Source organism: Oryctolagus cuniculus, chromosome 17 (assembly GCF_964237555.1).
Source record: "Oryctolagus cuniculus chromosome 17, mOryCun1.1, whole genome shotgun sequence".
Taxonomy (NCBI): domain Eukaryota; kingdom Metazoa; phylum Chordata; class Mammalia; order Lagomorpha; family Leporidae; genus Oryctolagus; species Oryctolagus cuniculus.
Genome location: NC_091448.1, coordinates 1,171,541 through 1,190,598, shown reverse-complemented (window position 1 = coordinate 1,190,598; position 19,058 = coordinate 1,171,541). Strand labels below are relative to the sequence as shown.

Sequence of the window (19,058 nt, the reverse complement as noted above, 5' to 3'; positions counted from 1 at the left end):
AGAAATGGAGGGCGCAGCCCAGCAGGGCCCCGGGGGCCCCCGGCTCAGGAGGGGGGGATGCGGGGTCAGTGTGACCAGTCCCCAGCCCCTCCCAGCTGCTGGCCTCACCCTCGGGCCACTCCAGGATCTGGAGGTGGACTTTGTCCCCTGGCTGGAGATGAGTGGCAGCTCCGGGGTCCCCAGAGGCCCTGTGAGGTGGGCTGAGCACACAGGCTGTGAGCTTGGAGCCCCAGGCCCTGGTGTCCACGGCAGGGACCAGCGTGTGCCCTCCCTGCCCCGCCCCCGGCACCCACGTACCCGCTGGGCTCCCGAGACCAGGGTCTCTGTGCACAGGACCGTGCAGCCGGCACACCCGCTCGCCTCCTGCCCCTGCCCTGCCCAGGCCCGGGACCACGTGTGACGTGGGCTGCAGGCCCTGGAGCGGGGCCTCCGCGCTCCCGGCAGCAGGAATCAGAGAAGCAGTAACCAGATCCCGCCGAGGGTCTGGTGGCCGCCGGGGCGAGGGCTGCGATCGGGTTGCGTGCGCTGCGAGTTTCCACTGAGTGGCTTTTTCTACCTCGGGAAGAGCCGGGCTGGGCTGGGTGGTGGCAGCCAGGAGCGGAGCCTGGAGCAGCGCGGCTCACGCGGTGGGGTCCGGGCCTGGGACAACGAGGACCGGGAGAGGCCGGCCCGGGCTGGAATCCAAGCCCGAGGTGGGTGGGGGTGGGTAAGGAAAGGCGGTCGCTCCTAAGCCGCCCGTCTCTGATCCGCCCTCCCCGCCCGGCCCCCGCTGCCCGCTGGCCATGTAAGAGCCGCCCGGGCTGTGGCCGCTGGCCGGAGGCAGAGTCCAGGCAGGCAGTGGGTCCATGCCGCCAGCTGGGCCCGGGGTCCGAGCCAGACCCTGGGGCGCCGTGAGCACTCGCAGTAGAAGATGCCGACCAACGGGCTGCACCAGGTGCTGAAGATCCAGTTCGGCCTGGTCAACGACAGCGACCGCTACCTGACCGCCGAGAGCTTCGGCTTCAAGGTGAACGCCTCGGCGCCCAGCCTCAAGCGGAAGCAGGTGTGGCTGCTGGAGCCGGACCCGGGCCAGGGCGCGGCCGTGCTGCTGCGCAGCGGCCACCTGGGCCGCTACCTGTCGGCCAGCGAGGACGGCCGCGTGGCCTGCGAGGCGGAGCGGCCGGGCCGGGACTGCCGCTTCCTGGTCCTGCCGCAGCCAGACGGGCGCTGGGCGCTGCAGTCCGAGCCGCACGGCCGCTTCTTCGGGGGCACGGAGGACCAGCTGTCCTGCTTCGCCACGGCCATCTCCCCGGCCGAGCTGTGGACGGTGCACCTGGCCATCCACCCGCAGGCCCACCTGCTGAGCGTGAGCCGGAGGCGCTACGTGCACCTGTGCCCGCAGGACGACGAGATGGCGGCCGACGGCGACATGCCCTGGGGCGTGGACGCGCTGCTCACCCTGATCTTCCGCAGCGGCCGGTACTGCCTCCGGTCCTGTGACAGCCGCTACCTGCGCAGTGACGGCCGGCTGGTGTGGGAGCCCGAGGCCCGCGCCTGCTACACGCTCGAGTTCAAGGCCGGCAAGCTGGCCTTCAAGGACTGCGACGGCCGCTACCTGGCGCCCGTGGGGCCCGCGGGCACGCTCAAGGCCGGCCGCAGCTCCCGGCCGGGCAAGGACGAGCTCTTCGACCTGGAGGAGAGCCCCCCGCAGGTGGTGCTGCTGGCCGCCAACCGCCGCTACGTCTCTGTGCGCCAAGGTGGGCCTGCGTGGGCAGGGGCCCCGGCCTTCCCCGCGACAGCAGCCCAGCAGCCGCTGAGGCCGTGGTGCAAGGGGGCGGGCCTGGGGGTGTGCACGTCCCCACCTCTCCTTCCTGGAGGAGGGGGCTGGGGCAGGGCAGGGACCTGGACGGGTGGGCTCAGGGCGGCCCTGCCAGGTGCCTGGGCAGGCGGCTCCCTCACGTGGCGGCAGGAAGTGGGGTGGTTTGTGGTCACTGTCAGTGTGTGGGGCCTGGCTCTAGCCATCTCCTGGTCACTGACCATCTGCCTTGTGGGCCCTCAGCTGCTGTGGGCAGGGGGCTGCAGCTGAGTAAGGCGCTGCCTGGCCAGCAGCCACGAGCCACACACGGCGGAGTGGCCTGGCGATGCAGGCATGGGGGGGCTGCTCCCGGCCAGCAGCAGCCAGGCGACAGGGAGCTCACCCAGCTCCTGGCCCAGAGAGCCCATGGCCCCACTGCGACATCCTACGGGGGCCCGGGCACAGCCGCTCAGGTCCAGGCAGTGGAGGGCCCACTGTGAGCACCGAGACGGGAGCCCAGCCAGGCTCGGGTGGCCCCGTGCAGGGCGGCCCCAGAGTCCAAGGCACCTCGGCGGTGCTGGTCCTGGTGTGTGGCCGTGGTCGGGGCCTGGGCTGCCGTGGCGAACGCAGCCAAGGTCCCTCCTCCCCACACGGCGCCAGGTGCAGCTGCCTGGCCCCACACAGTAGCCTGGGCTGAGGCTCCCTGGGACAAATGACAGAGCTGCCAGTGGGGCAGCGGCGTGGGGAGGCGTCCTCTGTGGGAGTCGGAGCAGCGAGTGCCAGCCCACGAGAGGCGCCCCGCGGGCCGCGGTGGCGGCAGTGATGTCAGTTTCAGTGGGACAGGTGAGTGGCGTGACGCGGAGCTGGGGGCCAGGCTGGTGGCGGAGGTACAGGTGGGGCCATGGTGACAGAGGTACGGCACCCTCTGCTGTGAGCTCAGCCCCTAGGATCGGCCAGAGGCGGCCCCTGCACGCGTCCTGCCCGGAGGAGGCCACGGGAGCAGCCGCATCCCGGGACAGCCGCAGTGGCAGGGGGCCCCAGCACTCCTGCGGGCTGGACACACGTCGACCCCTCGTCATCTCTCGCTGCCCACTGACCATGCACAGGGCGAGGCCTGGGCGCTGGCCTCGGGACAGCAGGGCTGCTCAGCCAGCTGTCTGCTGAGGGGTGTGGGGATCCGGGCAGGGGTCAGTGCCTGGTGCCCACTTCCCTGGGACAAGGCTGCCTGGGATCTGCCCACCTCGCCTCCCCTTCTCCCGGGTGGACACACCTAGAGCCTGAGTGGGTGGTTGCCATGGGAACAGGGGGAGTGGCTTGTGGAGGGACCCAAGGCCTTGGTTCATGGAAGAGGCTGGGGAGGCGCCGCACCTGCCTGGTGCCCCCCAACTCGGAACAGACACACCCCTCCGGTCGCCTCGTCCTCCCCTGGGGCTCCTGGGAGGAGCAGGTGTGAGTGGGGAGGCTGCCTGGGGCCTGGCCGGGCCCTGGGCTCTGGTGGTGACCTGGGCCGCTGCAGGTGGAAGGAGACCCCCCGCTGGGCCCACCCAGCTGCTTAGGGGTGTTATAAATAGAGGTGGCGTAGGAGCAGGAGAAGCAGATTAGCCCCCGATTAGCAGAGTGGGATTTGCTGGCACGGAAGGGTCTGGCCCAGGGGGTGTGGGAAGAGCTGGGTCAAGGGTGGCCCAGGGCTGTGTGCAGGCCGCCAGGTAACCATGAGGCCCTGGGGCAGGTGCCCAGGCCCCTCAAGCCCAGGGGGTTCTAGATGAGACCCTCTTCCTGCTGCCCACCTCCTGCCCCCGGAGAGGCCTGAGGGGCCTCCGCACCTACTCCCTCCAGGGGTCAACGTCTCAGCCAATCAGGACGAAGAGCTGGACCATGAGACCTTCCTCATGCAAATCGACCAGGAGACCAAGAAGTGCACCTTCTACGCCAGCACTGGGGGCTACTGGACCCTGGTCACCCACGGGGGCATCCAGGCCACCGCCGCCCAAGTGTGAGCGCGCGCCCCTCTGCTGGCCTGGGGGTGGTGCGGGGCGCGGCGCGTGTGCCGGGCGGCTCTGAGCCGAGGCTGCCCGCAGGTCGGCCAGCACCATGTTCGAGGTGGAGTGGCGCGGCCGGCGCGTGGCACTCCGAGCCAGCAATGGTCGCTACGTCTGCATGAAGAAGAACGGGCAGCTGGCGGCCACCAGCGACTTCGTGGGTGAGCGACCCCGGGCTGCCTGGGCCACCGGCGCGCCCCCGCCCCCGCGGGCCCGGTGCAGCCGCCCGTTCCCCGCGCCCACAGCGCCCTCTCCCCCAGGCGAGGACGAGGAGTTCACCCTGAAGCTCATCAACCGGCCCCTCCTGGTGCTGCGGGGCCTGGACGGCTTCGTCTGCCACCGCCGCGGCTCCAACCAGCTGGACACGAACCGCTCCGTCTACGACGTCTTCCACCTGAGCTTCAGCGACGGCGCCTACCACATCCGAGGTGCGCGCGGGGGCCCGGGGGCGCGCGGGGGCGCGGCGGGCCGGGGCCGGGAGCCGCCAGCCCACGCCCGTCCCGTCCGGCCCCCAGGCCGCGGCGGCGGCTTCTGGAACACCGGCAGCCACGGCAGCGTGTGCAGCGACGGCGAGCGCGCCGAGGACTTCCTCTTCGAGTTCCGCGAGCGCGGCCGCCTGGCCATCCGCGCCCGGAGCGGCACGTACCTGCGCGGCGACGCCTCGGGGCTGCTGCGCGCCGACGCCGAGGCGCCCGCGGGGGCCGCGCTCTGGGAGTACTGAGGCCGCGCCCCGCATTAAACGTGTGTCACGCAGCTCGCAGCTCTCGTGGGCTCGCCGGGGGCAGGGAGGCGGGCGCGGAGGGTCTGGCCCAAGCCCGCAGGTGCAAGGCGAGGCGCAAGGCTGGCTGTCGCCCAGCGGCGCCATCCCCCGAGCCTGCCCTCTCCCATCCACTCCGCGGCCCCGCCAGCACCGGAGAGGCCCACGTCTGACCGGCCACAGCCTCTGCCCTCACGTGGGGGCCTTTTGTCCACTGTTCAAGTCAGCCGAGGCCAGTGCGTGAGTCCCGGGAGAGGGTCGCGGCCCCAGTTGCTTCCTCCACCTAGGGGCAAAGGCCCTGGCCTGGCTGGGCCCTCTCAGGTCCGTGGACGAGGCGGGGCCGGGTTAACCCCCGGAGCTGCAGGTGACTCCGGGGCCTGGCGTCTCTTGGTGTGGGCGTCAGGAGGTGCAGGGCTGGGGGTCCAGGGCCCCAGCTTCCCAAGGGCACCCCGGGGTCTCCGGCCAGTGCCCGCTCCCCTGTAGCGGCACCGGCGCACTCCACCCCCGCCAGCTGAGGGGACAGTGTGCCTCTCCTGCCCCCCCTCACCTGGGATGGACGACGGTGGCCACGGGCGGCTGGGGCACGCCTGGGTGTCAGGTCTGACCGAGGCCCTGCAGGTGCAGCCCCCTGCTCGCTGGGCGACGGTCAGAGCTGGGGCTGCCCTGTGAGGAGCCGCCCCTCCCACAACCAGGGCCTTGGCTTCAGAACTAGCGATGGTGTTGGGGAAACTCCAGGGGCCCCGGGAGGGCGGGGCCTGCTCAGACCCCTCTTCCCCGGGGCTGGGGCGCTCTGGGCAGGAAGCAGCCCCTTGCCTTCACGGCAGAGGCCAGGGCTGCGGCACGGGCAGCCCACCGTGAGGGCTCCCCCCACCAGCCCAACCCGGGGCTGGGCCCCTTCTGGTCCCGGGCCCCTGAGACCCAGGTGGGCAGCGGCTCTGGCCGGAGCTGAGAGAGTTGATAAAGAAAGACACAGACGAAACCCAGAGCTCAGCAGACAGGACCCGTTGTGGCAGGAAACACCTGCACCAGCCCCCGGGCCAGGGTGCCGGCCCGGCTGAGGGCGGAGGCTGGGGCACAGCCCGATTGAGCGAGGTAGCAGCGCGGGGAGCCAGTGGCGGCAGCACTCAAACCCGCAGGCCCCGGACGAGGCCCGCCCCCGGGGTGGCTGGGGGAGGGGTGGCATGGGGGGCTCTGTCCCACTCCCCCTCTGCTCCAGGCGGCTCACGCCTGGCCGTGCGCCTCTTGTCCAGGGACGGAGACCGAAGTCTCGCGTGTGCTGGGCTTTCCTGCGTGCATCAGAGGTGGCCGGCAGTGGGAGCCGGGGGAGGGGCGGACGCCGCTCACAGCAGCACCAGGCTGGGCTCGCGCAGCTGCCCGTACACCTGCAGCAGCCTCCGGGCGGCGGCGCTGGACGCGGCTTCGTCCTCCGTGCACAGCTGGTCGCGCAGGCTCTGCACCTCCCGCAGCAGCATCTGCGGGTGCCCACGGCTCAGACCCCGCCTCCCGGGGCTCCCGGTCCCCCACTGACACACCGCGTTGGGACAGCCCCACGGGGCGCCCTCTGCACCGAGACCCCGACACGGGTGGGCGCGGCCCTCACCTCGTGGTTTGCGTGGATCTGCCGGAGGTACTGCATGCGGAGGTCGGGTGGGCTGGAGCCCTGGGCGGCCTGCCCCGTGACCATCGCCTGGAGACACAGGGACGTCCCCAGGTGTGGTGCCGACACCTGTCCCCTCGCCCCTCAGGGTAGGTGACCCCTCTGTCTCGGCCACGCCCCTGCCCCTCCTGAGCAGAGCAGCAGGGGAGAGCCACGCCCACAGCCAGTGCCTGCACACTTCGGGTTCTTCCCCTGCAGCGCCCGGCCCAGTCCTGGGCCCAGGGTCCCCCCCCGGTCCAGCCAGCCCACTGCCGGCCCTTCTGAGGGCGCAGAGCCCCTGTGGAGGCAGCCGCTGAGTGCGGTGGGGTCACAGGCTCCCCCCCCAGGAGAGCCGCACGCAGGTGGCAGGGGCTGACCCAGCTGCTGCTCAGAGCAGGCAGGCGCTGCCTTGGGCCAGGTCACCAGACGCCCAGAGGGCAGGGGGCTCAGGCGGCCCTGGGACCTGAGGGTGGCGCCCGGCGCCGGGTGGGCTCAGCCGGCGTCTCCCAGCGACCGCACGGTGCCCGGCAGCAGACACGGCAGGGACTCCCTGCGCACCCCTGGGCCCCACGCACCTGCAGGCGGCCCACGATGGCATGGTGCACCCGGCACATGCTGGCCAGACACGGGCACTCCACCTGGATCTCCACCGCCTGGATGGGCCCCGCCGGGCTCAGCTCGGTCAAAGCCACCTGTGGGGACAGTCTCGCTGCCTGCCCAGAGCCCCAGTAGAACCCACGGGGAGCTCCCAGGGCCCCAGCTCCCTCCCGTGCTGCTCAGGCGCCCCCTGTAGGCAGTGAGGCTCAACTACACAGGAAGTCTGCTCCTGTGCGAGGTGGGACCCTCACAGCAGGCCCAGGATACGGGTGCCCACTGGGGGCGCTGGCAGCTCACCCACGGGGCCACTCCCCCCGACCCACGTAGCTGCCCCCACACAGCACTGCCACTCCCGACCCACACAGCCACTCCCCGACCCACACAGCCACTCCCCCGACCCACACAGCACTGCCAACCGCCAGCCCTGGGCGTGGTCAGGTTGCACTCTGAGCCAGGAGCAGACTGTTCTCAGGACACATGCGTCCCAGGCCCTCCGTGGGGGCCGCAAGGGTCCGCCCCCCGCCACCTCCTGCCCTTCCTCCCGGGGGAGGAAGCTGTGTGGGAGGAGGGGTGTCACGACTCTACCCAGCCCCCTGGGAGCCCCACAGCCGGCCGTGCGTGGGGGACGAGCGGCCGACCCCTCACTGCACAGCACAGCTCAGAGCTGCTGTCCCTGGACGGCGCGGGCCCCTGCTTGCCTCACGGACGAGGAGGTGGACGGCAGTGCCACCCGGGGCCACGGCCTGCACGGCAGACAGCGCCTGGGCCCGCACGGAGTCCGCGGCGGCATTCTTGGCCAGGAGCCACTGCAGGGTCGCACAGCACAGGGACACACCTAGAGGGGACAGCACCCGCTGCAGCCACGGCCCAGCAGGGAGCCTGGCGCTGGCCGCGGGAGGGGTCGGGGTGTGAGCAGGCACTCCGCCCGCCAGCTCAGCGAGGGTGGTCCAAGGGCAGTGCGCCCGCTGCCTCTGTACGGGCCCAACCCTGGAGCCCGCCCGGGACCCAGCGCCCGGCCCGCGCTGCCCACCGTGTCCACTTGTGAAGCGTGTGACGGGAGAAACTCCGACGCCGCTCCAGCCCTCACCCAGGAGAGCTCGGACGCCAGACCCACGTCCACAGCACAGCCGGGCAGCGCCACCAACCTGTGCGGCTGTTGTCCAGGGCAGCCCGGAGCAGCTCCGCCGACACCTTGATGGAGGCCACGGACGGGGGCAGGTACTGGGCTCGCAGCGAGGCGGATCCGGCCAGCTTGCCGGCCGGGCCCCTGTAGGAGTCCAGGAAGGCGTCCACGGGGTCCGCGGAGGGGCTGGCCAGGCTGGGGGCCTGCGCAGCGGCCGCGGGCAGGCCGGGGAAGCGCAGACACTGCAGCATGTCCACCGTGCACCTGCTCAGCGGCAGGCAGATGCCGTCCTGCTCGGGCAGCGCCGCGAGCGGGCCCTCGTCCAGGAGGGGGGCCTGCAGGGGGTCCTGGGGGGAGAGGACCCCGCCCACCACCTCCCGGAGGCTGTAGAAGAGCGCGCAGGACACGGTCAGCGGCAGGTCCAGCTCGCCGTCCTCACTGGGGCCCAGGGGCAGCGTCACCTCCCGCCGGCTGCCGGGGCCGAGCCGGGGGATGGGGATGGTGTAGGTGACGGCCGCGCCGGCGGCGTCCAGGTCGAGGGCGGAGCAGCTGCTGAGCAGCTGGACGCACAGGGCCCAGCCGCGGTCCAGGCTGAAGCGGCTGTCGTTCTGCAGCCGGCAGGTGGCGGTGAGCACGTCGCGCAGCTGCAGGCGGCTCCAGGCCACGGTGGTGGTGCAGGAGACGGGCCGGGCGCCGCCTCCGCCCGAGAGCAGCGCGCAGCTCACGCTCATGGCCTCGTTGAGGCTCGTCAGGGCCTCGTTCCGCTGGTCCAGCGCCTTCTTCAGCAGAGACACCCTGCAGAGGGCAGATGCCGGGGGTGGGCGGGCCGCACCCGAGACCCCCACCCGGCTCCTCCCGTCTGGCCCCCCGCAGAGCCCTGGGGCGGAGCTGTGCCCGGCCAGGCCCTCGGCCCCGCCTCTCCTCAGCAGTGCTCCAGAGACAGCGTGGGGAGCCCCTGCGTGCGGCACCGAGGCCAGGCCTGGGGGCCAGCAGGGAAAGGCGTGGGGGCCCCGTGTCAAGGCGGCCTCACAGGCTGCCCCCCCAGGACAGCCAGACCAGGCGCCCCGGCCACAGGGAGTCCCGCGCCGCACGGGGCAGCACCCACCTCTCGGAGACGCCGCCGATCCCAGACAGCAGCTCCCTGATCTTCCGGCCTGCGTCTGCCCTGGGTGTCCGGGCAGGGCCGGGCGCCTCCGCCTCCAGCCCCAGGCTGCAGGCCATCAGGCGGCCTTTGGCAGACAGTGCCAGGAGTTTGGTGCCACCTGGGACGGACGGGTGTGAGGCCGGTCAGGTCAGCAGGCTGGGAGGGGGGAGCTGCCGCCAACTCCCTCCCTGCCCCGCTCCGGAAAAACGCGGGTGGAGGCTGAGGCCAGTGTCCGGGAGGACAGGAGCCCCAGGCAGCCGGGCAGACGCTGGCTGCCCTTTGCCACACCCCCCGAGGGCCTCTCCAGGAGCGGGGCACTGGTCTGCCAGGGGGCCACTGTCCAAGGACCCCAGGACATCACCCCACTGCCCCCCCCTCGGGGCTCCGCCTTCACTGGTCCTTTGCCAGGGAGTGGCCCCAGGACAGACGCCCTGCCCTCGCCGTGACGGCGGGGGCGCCAGCTCCCGGCTGCTGCCACCTCGCACTGGCTCCGGCCACGCCCCCGGCCTCAGCGGCCACGTCAGTGCCCCACACGCGATCCTGATGGGAAGTCTGCCCTGCGCCTCACCCCATCACTGGACCGACAGCCTAGACCACCATGGCCTCGCGGGGACAGTCACGGCCAGGGCTCCATGACAGCACCACGCTGGACCACGGCTGATCCACAGTGGCCCCAGTGTCTGCTCTCCTGCCTCCCTGACCCGGACCCGCAGCCTGCAAGCCTGTGGGGGGAGGGGCTGGGGGCCAGGGCAGCGCCCAGTGTCGGGGGGGGCACTCTCGGGCTGGGGGCCAGGGCAGTGACCAGTGTCGGGGGGGACGCTCTCAGGCCAGGGCAGTGACCAGTGTCGGGGGGGACGCTCTCAGGCCAGGGCAGTGACCAGTGTCGGGGGGGACGCTCTCGGGCCAGGGCAGTGACCAGTGTCGGGGGGGATGCTCTCGGGCCAGGGCAGTGACCAGTGTCGGGGGGAACGCTCTCAGGCTGGGGGCCAGGGCAGTGACCACAGTGTCGGGGGGGATGCTCTCGGGCTGGGGGCCAGGGCAGTGACCACAGTGTCGGGGGGCGGGGGACGCTCTCAGGCTGGGGGCCAGGGCAGTGACCACAGTGTCGGGGGGGACGCTCTCGGGCCAGGGGCCAGGGAAGTGACCACAGTGTCGGGGGGGGGACGCCCCCGGGCCAGGGGCCAGGGCAGTGCTCGTGCTCGGTCCACAGCCGTCAGCAACAGGGGGCGGGGCCCGGGCAGGCAGAGCCGTGCTGCCGCAGCCACCGCCTGCCCCGTGAGCGGACGCGCCTGCCCCTGCCAGGCCGGCCCGGCGCCGGAAGCTTCGGCTCTTCACGGGGACGGCAGCTCATACCTCCAGGGCCCGCGGACGCGCGGAGGGCGACACTGCCGCAGATGTTCAAGCTGGCTGGGCACAGCAGGGGCGGCAGGCCGCCCGGGGCCCCCTCCGGCCACTCTGGGTCCACGCGGGAGCCGCCCTGTGCCAAGTCCACCACGCAGAGGTCGGAGGGGGTGCTGTAGAACAGGCAGCCGCCCCCGCCACAGGCGGCACACAGCGCTGGCCCCGGGAGGCGGTACTCTCGGAGCTGCGGCACCAGACTCCCGGCCTCGTTCCAGCCCGCCTTGATGGCCAGCGCCCGGCCGTGGTGACCGAGGGCCACCAGGCAGTCGGCGTGCGTGTCCTCCGCGGCCAGCCCGTCCTCTGCGGTGTCCCTGGCCCGCGGCTCTGTCCTCAGGGCCCCAAGGAAGACGACAGGCTCCTCCAGGTGATGGAGGATTCTGACCAGGGCCTTCGGGTCCCCAGGGGCTGACCTGGAGGTGACCAGGGCCTTCAGGACCACGCAGCAGAGCTGGCCGTCGGGCAGACCGCAGAGGACCACGGCTGACTCCAGGAGGGCGGCATCGGCTCCGAAGAGCAGACCGAAGAGGGCCTCCCCCAGCACGAAGCCCCCGTGGGCCGGGGGGGCGCCGCGTGGGGCCCCCGAGCCCGGCGGGGACACACAGCACAGCACGGGCAGGAAGCGCGGGTCCTCCGGCTGCCCCGCCGAGGGGGCGCAGGCGGCCAGCTCCACCTCGCCGATCTGGGCGTCCGGCCGCGGCTCCTGGCCGGGGCAGGGGCGCTCCAGCAGCCGCACCTTCCACTGGGCCGGGCCCTGCTCCAGGGTGACCAGCGCGTCGTCCAGCACCGCGAACGTGCAGAGCCCCGCGCCCGGGAGGACGCAGGCATCGGGGCCCACGGGGATCACAGGCGAGGGGAGCTCGCCGTCCTCACCGTCCGCGGCATCCCGCCTCGGAGACCTTCGAGCGCGGGGGAGCCACGGTCAGGGTCCGCCCCGCGTGCCCCGCCCACTCCAGCCCCGAGCCCGGTCCCCGCGGCCCACGCCCGCCTCCGCCGCCCCGGGGGTCTCCCCTGACCGTCACAGAGGGCCCAAGGCGCCCTTGCTCTCGCTCCCAGCCACAGCCCCACCTCCAAGGCATGTCCGCAAGGGACTGGACCCCCAGAGCCCCGGGCAGGACCTCCGCGCCTGGGCGGGCGAGGGGACCCCGAGAGCTCGGAGCCGCGGGCGGCGCGCGGTCTCCACGTGCGGGGGGAGCGGGGAGGCCGCCGCTCACCTGTCCGGGCGGTCCAGCGGCAGGCAGTACACGCCCTCCCGGGCGCACAGGACGTAGAGCGCCCTGCGGAGCGGCAGGAGCTCCAGGTGCCACACGCGGCCCGGGAACTGGTACACCGCCTGCGGGGCGGGAGGAGGCGCCTCGGGTCTCCGGTCCCCCGCACGCTCGCCGGCCCCGGCCGCCCGCCGCCCGGCCCGGCCCCCGCCGCCGCGGCGCTCACGCTCAGCAGCCCGCCTTCCTGGTCGTACACGTAGACGAACTCGCTCCCGGCGCACAGAAAGACCTCCGCCCCGTGGCGCAGCACGCGGGCCGTGCCCGCCGCCAGGCCCCCGAGGGGGCAGCGGAAACCCGCCAGGTAGCGGACGCGCGGCTCGGCGCCAGCCATCGTGCGAGCCGCCGCCTCCCAGCGCGGGGCCGTAAAGCGGCGCCGCGGGGGCGGGGCCGGGGCCTCCTCGAGCGGCCCAGCGGGGGCGGGGCCGGGCGCTGGCGGGGGCGCGGCCTCCGCCGTAAAGCGGCCCGGCGGGGGCGGGGCCGGAGTCCCGGCGGGGGCGGGGCCTCCGCTCTAGCGGCCCAGCGGGGGCGGGGCCGGGCCTCGGTTCTGGGCGCTGGGGGCGACCCGAACGCCGGAGCCCCTGCCTGCGGGGTCGCGACCGTCCGGGGGCGGGCACGGAGCCGCGTGGGCAGTGTTGCCTCCAGCCGGGGCGCCCCCTGCGCGGGCTTCCCCGGCCTCAGTCGAGCGGAGGCCGCTCCGGAGGCGGGGACAGCGCGGGGCGGGAGCCCACTCCTCAAGCTTCGGGGAGGGCAGCGGCCGCAGAGGGGACGCCCCAGGCTGGCTGCGCGCGGGAGGAGGAGCTCCCGGGAGGCTGCCCGCCGAGACCTCCGCTTCCCCGGGCCCCCAGCCCCCTTCCTGGGGCAGCGCCAGGCAGTGGGGTGCCCGGCCACGCCCCCTGCGACGTGGAGGAGCAAGGACCCGCTCCCCGCTGCGAAGCCGGTCTGCAGAGCCCCAGGGCGACACGGGGGCGGGCGGGCACCTGCTTCGCCGGCTGAGCCGCCACTGGGATTTCCGCGTCCAGTTCCGGGCAGGCGCCAGCGACCGCACGCGCACCCTGCTGATGGCTCCGGCGCCTGGGCCCCTTGCCACCCACGTGGGAGACCCAGATTGGGCTCCAGGCTCCTAGCACAACCCTGGCTGTTGTGGCCATCTGGGGAATGAACTAACAGATGGGAGATCTTGGCTGCTTTACAAAAGCAGGACATTTGTTTCTTGTCCAGCAGGGATGGAGATGCATGGTCAGCCAGTCCGGATGGACGCTGAGGTGAGGCCCACACCTGCCGAAACACCCCGGGCCCAGCGCGACGGGCAGCTGCCCTGAGCCTGGCGACGCGGCCCCCCAGGCCACCTGCTCACTGCTCTGGGGGCCGGGTCGGATGGACCCTGAGCCTGGCCCGCGCTCCCCAGGTGCTGGCTGGAAACGCTGCCCGCTGCCGCGGCGGCCACGCAGGGGACTTGCTGCGTAGGCAGCCGGCGCGGACTCAGCCGGCTTTGTGGCCAACGGCAGCTTTCCCAGCCTGTCCTCAGTCCTTGAGAACCCCATGCTCACCCACGAGGGGACACACGACTGCGTGAGTGGTGGTGGGGGCATGGCCACGTGAGTAGTGGCCAGTAGAGCCCGTCTGTTGGTCAGACCTGGCCCACTCACCCTGGGGGCCGGCAGGCTCCTAGCCCCAAGCCAAGCCCTCGTGTTTGCTGGGGCAAGAACCCGGCATCGTTAGGCAGCTCCCGAGGGAGGGGACCTGGACCGCGAGGGCTCAAGGTCAAGGCCACGTTGGCTGGCCCCTGGAGCAGTGGTGCACGTGGCCCTGGCAGGGAGCCAGAGAGGCCACTGCTCCAGGTCTGAGCTCAACGCCGAGGCGGTGTTTCCTGGCGAGAAAGCACAGGGTGGGAAGCTGGGGGCTGTACCAGGGCACACTCCTCCATGGGCACAAAGCCCAGCAGGAAACCACGCCGGCCAGGGGCTCACTGTGGTTTGCCGTCACACCAGCCCGGGGGGTGGGGAGCACCTCCCCAAAAGCTGCCAAGGTGCCACGGGCAGGCAGCCCAGGCCAAGCCCGGGGCTGAGCACTGGCATGTCCACCCCGGAGGCTCTGGGACAAGGCCCAGCACTGCCGAGGGCCCGCTCCCTCCTGAGCCCGCAGCCCCAGCTGCTTTGCCGTTGGCCTCCGGCCTGGCCCACGCCAGCGCCCGAGTGTGTGTCCACGAGCCGAGCATCTCAGGGAACGGTGAGTCCGGACGCAAACACCACACCGGGGCGGGGCAGTGCTTCAGGCGCTTTTATTAGGCTCCACTGCAGGGCCGAGGCCGCGCTAGTCAACCCCACACACCTGTGAGCCCCACGAGGCGACAAGCGGGAGCACCTGGGCCCCAGGGGCAGCCTGGCCGGCCCCCCAACACCAGAGGGGACCAGGGCGGCCGCTGTGCCAACTGGACAGGCGTCCACTCGTCGCCTCTCCTGCATGCTGTCCCCGGTGGCACAAAGCTGTGTCCACACAGGGGCGAGTGACGAGTGGGGGCTGCCCCCTCCTCGGCAGGCCAGCCCGTGACGGAGCGCTGGCTCTCTCCGCATGGCGTCCATCGTCACTGAACAGACGGCAGAACCAGAAGCAGAAGTCCACTTTTCTTTAGCTAAAAACAAAAGCAAACATGAGCTATGTGGAAACGGGGTGAGGAGAGCAAAGTGGTTTGGTGAAGGACGGCACACGGAGGGCGCATGGGCAGCGAGGACTCGAGTCCTGCTGTCCAGAGCCTGCCCAGGGGGGCACGGTGTCGGCGCACAGGCAGAGGGAGCCCCAGCCACGCGGCCTCACGGCTGACTTCAGGGACAGGAGACGAGGCGACAGCAGGGGCAGCCTGGGTACTGGCTCCCGGCACGGCTGGTGCCTGGGCAGAGCCTACTTAGCTGGACTGCCCTCCTCCCCCAGCCCCCAGGACCGTCTGCAGCGACCAGACCAACGTGCGCAGACGCACTGTGGGGCTGCCCCTGGGTGTTCACACGGCCAGCGCCCCCGTCCACAGTGCCCAGGACGAGGGAGGCTCCTGTGTGTCTGTAGCTGGGCCAGCCTCTCCGTAGGTCGTTAAGGCAAAGAGGCGAGGAGACACCACGGCTCCCTGGCGGGGAGGACCGAGCAGGGTCCAGCTGCAGAGGAGACCCGGACAGCACAGCGCACGCACGTGATGGCCTGGCCCTGCACTCGGCACACGACCAGCTGTCAGAGGCCACACCACTGGGCCAGGGCCAGCGGAGGCGTGGTAGGAGGCCCAGAGCGGCCCCATCACCCTGTCCCCACCGCGGGGACGGTGACAGCCGCCGGCCCTGTGGCTCGGTCCAAGTCTCAGGCACTGAGGTTACTTCAGAGGGAACCAGCGGCCCCGTCCCCTCCCCTGCCAGGAACCCGCCCCCCAGGGCCTCACTGGAGGGGAGCAGCACAGACCAGGCTTCCCCGCCTTGTCAGGTTCACCCTAGGGAAATAAATAAAGTCTTCCGGCAGGAATTGCAGACATCTCTTATTACAACAATGCAGGCGTCACCACCCCACCTGAGAGTCGAGTGACAGGAGGCAGCAAGTCGGCCGCAGGCCTGCTCCTGCGTCTACACAGCGGCCACTGCGGAGGCGTGGCCTCCCAGGCCAGCTTGTGCCCTAGAGCAGCAGGAGACAGCCAGCCGGGAGCTCCCAACCAAAAACTGGGGTGGGGGACGGAGAAGAGAAAGCATCAGAAAGTTTGGGTGAAGAAAGCCGGGTGGCAGCAGCCCCCTCCGTGCCCCCAGGTCCGGGTGGCGGTCTGGAGGCACCGGCCTTCACGCCGCAGCGCTGAGCCAGGCCAGGCTGCACGGTGCTCCTAGCGGGCGGCGGCAGTTCCAGCTGGGAGGTCACGTTGGGCCACAGAACCCACTGGCGCCCTCTCCAGAAGAGCAGTGCGGAGAAGCTTCGGGGACCGGAAGCCCCAGGCTGCAGGCCCTGCGTCTCCTGCTGGTCGGACTAGGCCCTGGGGAGGCTGCACATCTCGCAGTGGCCGGTGCCCGGCGGGTTCATGAAGGTGCAGTGCTGGCAGGCCCACATGGCGGCCGGAGCGGCGTGCACAGAGCCCCCGACGGCCCCGTACTCATGAAGTCCGGGGAGCTGCACGCCGACTGTGCCTGCAGGGGGAGAACAAGCAGGCGTCACATCTGCACGAGGAGGACACTCGCCCGCCACGAGCCGTGACAGCAGAAGTCCTCGTGTGCACTGGCAGGAGGAGCACTGGACCCAGGTGCCCCGACGCAGGACACAGGGATCTGCACCAGCAGGCCGAATGCCAGCGCCGGCTCAGGCCTGCATACTTTCTGCCAGTTCCCGCTACCGAGGACCGTACGATGACCCGGGTTTCACACAGAACGGGGAAGCACCCCACGAGTGTGCAGGAGCCCAGCCCGGAGCTGATCCCACACCGTCTCTGTCCACTGGCCTCCCTCGCGGGTCGCCCACCGGGAGGAGGCGGTCCTCAGCTCATCTTGGCTACATGTGGCCACCGTTTCTGTCTTCAGGGCCCGAGGACAGCCCCACAGCCGCCCTCTACACCATGAGCTCTGGCCCAGCCCTGGCTATGGAGGCTCCAGGAGGCCCACGCTCCCCTCCCTGACCTCACGGGCAGTGGGGGTGCGGCAGCAGAGGGGGAGAAGGGCCCTTGGGGCAAAGCCCAGTGTGGTCAGCACTCCCACCCGCGGCCGTGCCTGAGGCAGCGCTGCGGGGGTGCACGTCCACCCCGCAGAGCCGAGGCTGGCCAGGTCTGCTACCCACAGTGCCCACGGCACCCCCAGGGCCAGCCGTCCACGCCGTGACGAGAGGGACACTCACTGCACAGCTGCTCGATGGTGGCCCACTGTTCCGACTTCTTCCACGTCTGTGCCAGCTCCTCGTTCCTGGTCCTCACAGCCTCCAGCAGCAGGCTGATGCTGTCCTGCAAGAAGCCAAGAGGGAGGTCGGCCGTGCGCCGCCCACCTGGGTGCAGAGGGAGGTCGGCCGTGCCACCCGGGGCAGAGCCTTGCTAACAGGTATCTCTCTGACGTCCAGGCGTCCTACCGGCTGTCACTATAGAGGTGAAATGCCACAACCCAGGATGATAAATCCAAGTGCTGAACTGAGCAAAAATTTAAACTCCCCTCAACAGCCTCAAGTGGGCCTCCGCACCCCTCTCGGCCATGGCTGACAGTGCACCCGACAGGCCGGAGGACACACGCCATGTTCCTGGTCCTGGGAGGAGGGGACGGATGGTGGGCCCAGGGTGTGAAGCCTGACTCCTCCCCTCTCACGCTACGCTGTGTCTTCCTCTCCCCTTCAGGCCTGGAAAGCCCCCCCCAAGCTGGCGAGGCTGACAGCGGTCTAAGGAGATCCTCGAGGACACACTCCCCGAGAGGTGACCGCGCAACAGTGCCCCACGCGGACGGAGACTCGCCTTCCACCCCGTCGGCTCGCACGGCTCCCACGGCTGCCGGAGGCGGGGAGGCGGAAAGGCCTTCAGGGAAGACACGCGGAGTCAGGGTCCCTGTGGCTGAGCAACAACTGCCCTTCTCTCCACGGCTCTCAGGAAAAGAAGGCCACAGCAGGGCACCCGACACCAGCCAGGGCCTGCGGCTGGGCCCGCTGAGGGGCAGCAGGCCGAGCTGGCCTGCGACACCACACCCAGGGTGGGAGTGCTGGTTCCAGTTAAAGCCCCTGGGAGGCAGCAGGTGAGGGTCAAGGGCTTGGGCCCTGCACCACACTAGGCGTGGACGGAGCTCCTGGCTCCTGGCTTCAGCCTGGCCCAGTCCTGGGTGTTGCAGCCGTTTGAGGACTGAACCAGCAGACAGAAGACAGTTCTCTCTCCCCCACCCTCTCCCTCTATGCCTTTCAAATTAAAAAAAAAAAAATTAAAAAACAAAAATGCACACCATAGAGCTGTGTGCTCGGCGCTGGGAAGTGGGCCAAGCCTCTGGAGCGAGTCAGCAGTCAGCGAGTGGAGTGGGTGGGGGAGGGACGGGACACCAGGAGAGCAGACTGCTAGGTCAGCAGTCTAAGTGACGGGCCTCAGACACTGGTGCTGGAGGACAGCGCTGGATGACCTCTGCCTACCAGGAAGCTGTGGCAAGTGGGACCGTCCCTCACTGCACGGGGCAGGGTTCTGACCACGCCCAGCGTGACGAATGCTTTTCTCTATTTACACTGTCTGAAGGCTCTGCTCAGGGGACGTCGGGGGAGACACCCTCACACAGGCAGCTAGCTTCCCAGGCCCGCTGCTTTGTGGCAGAGCAAACAGAGCGAGACAAAGCGTCTCCTTATAGCCCTGGCCAGCCAGGGACCACCAAGTGCAGGCCGTACCTGCAGGGGCATGACTTCATTGGTGACCAGAAACAGCAGCAGGTGGAAGTCGGAGACGGTATCCAGGAACATGGACGAGGTATTCTGGGACAAGTAGGCAGCCAAACTATGGAAGTCCTGGAGAGAAATGCGGATGTTTCACCACAGGTCTCCAGGGCCAGACCGGAGAGCCACACCCCACGGGGATGTCGCTACGCACCCGATGCTGAGACAGCCCCAGCAGCACCCAAGGAAAGCACAAGGCTTGCACAGCAAGCTCCTGACCCCTCCCCAGAGGGTGCTCTGGGCAGCCTCACCCAGATGGGAGAAGGCATGCTGGAGACGCCAAGCCAACAGGAGCCAACACCTTGAGGTGGACGGGGGGCTGGGGGAAAAGGCTAGCCCCCACCCGACCCCAGGCCCTGTGGGGTTGCAGTCCTGGGCTGGGCACAGGGTGAGGAGGAGAAATGGGCAGGGCAGCCATCATGCCAACAGCCAGGCAGGGGATGCGAGGCCACCCCACGGCCGGCTCTGCACCCCAGGCCCCCGGGCAGAGGGTCATGAGGCTTGTTAGTCAGCAAATTGCCCCTTTCCAAAAAACCTCATGGGGCCAGTGCTGTGGCACTGTGGGCAAAGACCCCGCCTGTAGCACCGGCATCCCATATGGGTGCCAGTTCATATCCGGCTGCTCCACTTCCCATCCAGCTCTCTGCCGAGTCCTTGGGCCCCTGCACCCATGTGGGAGACCTGGAGGAAGCTCCTGGCTCCTGGCTTTGGATTGGCCCAGCCGCGGCCATTGCAGACAGCAGGCAGAAAACCTTAATGTCTGTAACTCTGCCACTCTGCCTCTCCTATAAACAAGCTTAAAAAAAATCTTAAAAAAAAAAGGAAATAAAACCTCAGGACACCCTGAGACGCCTATCCACCGTGACAGAGAGAACGGGCGGTGGCCACAAGGACGGCAGGTCGTGTGCTAACCCAGCGGCCCAACAGCGCTGAGAAGCCCT

At 70.6% G+C, this 19,058-nt stretch overlaps 3 protein-coding genes across 5 annotated transcripts in view; 1 reads left to right on the top strand and 2 right to left on the bottom strand.

The window, feature by feature from the left end:
- On the top strand, positions 1-4,585 carry FSCN2 (fascin actin-bundling protein 2, retinal). 3 transcript variants are annotated; one of them, XM_051829497.2, is made up of 5 exons: positions 17-1,736; positions 3,611-3,767; positions 3,853-3,974; positions 4,074-4,241; positions 4,329-4,585. In XM_051829497.2, exons 1-5 carry the CDS (start codon positions 911-913, stop codon positions 4,532-4,534), a joined length of 1,479 nt encoding a protein of 492 aa, XP_051685457.2. In that variant the 5' UTR covers positions 17-910; the 3' UTR covers positions 4,535-4,585. The 3 variants fall into 3 exon arrangements, with proteins under 3 accessions (XP_069916261.1, XP_051685455.2, XP_051685457.2); XM_070060160.1 differs by having other exon boundaries at positions 1-1,736; positions 3,853-4,241; XM_051829495.2 differs by having other exon boundaries at positions 16-1,736; positions 4,074-4,585.
- Positions 4,586-5,557: 972 nt separating this feature from the next.
- FAAP100 (FA core complex associated protein 100) lies at positions 5,558-12,118 on the bottom strand. The gene is made up of 9 exons (XM_051829494.2): positions 11,903-12,118; positions 11,683-11,801; positions 10,424-11,367; positions 9,032-9,188; positions 7,949-8,721; positions 7,502-7,638; positions 6,782-6,898; positions 6,171-6,257; positions 5,558-6,042 (listed from the first exon to the last, which is right to left on the bottom strand). The coding sequence occupies exons 1-9, from the start codon at positions 12,065-12,067 to the stop codon at positions 5,911-5,913; spliced, it is 2,631 nt and encodes an 876-aa protein (XP_051685454.2). The 5' UTR covers positions 12,068-12,118; the 3' UTR covers positions 5,558-5,910.
- Positions 12,119-13,998: 1,880 nt separating this feature from the next.
- NPLOC4 (NPL4 homolog, ubiquitin recognition factor) overlaps positions 13,999-19,058 on the bottom strand; it is a 58,014-nt gene continuing 52,954 nt past the window's right edge. Inside the window, exons 15-17 of the mRNA XM_070060159.1 lie at positions 18,073-18,189; positions 16,573-16,675; positions 13,999-15,875 (exon numbers count right to left, since the gene is read on the bottom strand). Of these exons, the coding sequence (XP_069916260.1) occupies positions 15,718-15,875; positions 16,573-16,675; positions 18,073-18,189 (378 nt within the window). The 3' untranslated portion in view covers positions 13,999-15,717. The remainder of the gene's footprint in view (positions 15,876-16,572; positions 16,676-18,072; positions 18,190-19,058) is intronic.

Excerpts from the sequence above, each read along its gene's own strand:
- FAAP100 (XM_051829494.2), bottom strand. The coding sequence starts at position 12,067 with ATGGCTGGCGCCGAGCCGCGCGTCCGCTACCTGGCGGGTTTCCGCTGC. Across the intron at positions 8,722-9,031 it reads ATCGGCGGCGTCTCCGAGAG|GGTGTCTCTGCTGAAGAAGG; the intron begins GTGGGTGCTGCC and ends TGCCCTCTGCAG. Across the intron at positions 6,043-6,170 it reads AGATCCACGCAAACCACGAG|ATGCTGCTGCGGGAGGTGCA; the intron begins GTGAGGGCCGCG and ends GGGCACCCGCAG.
- FSCN2 (XM_070060160.1), top strand. The coding sequence starts at position 911 with ATGCCGACCAACGGGCTGCACCAGGTGCTGAAGATCCAGTTCGGCCTG. Across the intron at positions 3,768-3,852 it reads CAGGCCACCGCCGCCCAAGT|GTCGGCCAGCACCATGTTCG; the intron begins GTGAGCGCGCGC and ends GGCTGCCCGCAG. Across the intron at positions 4,242-4,328 it reads CGGCGCCTACCACATCCGAG|GCCGCGGCGGCGGCTTCTGG; the intron begins GTGCGCGCGGGG and ends TCCGGCCCCCAG.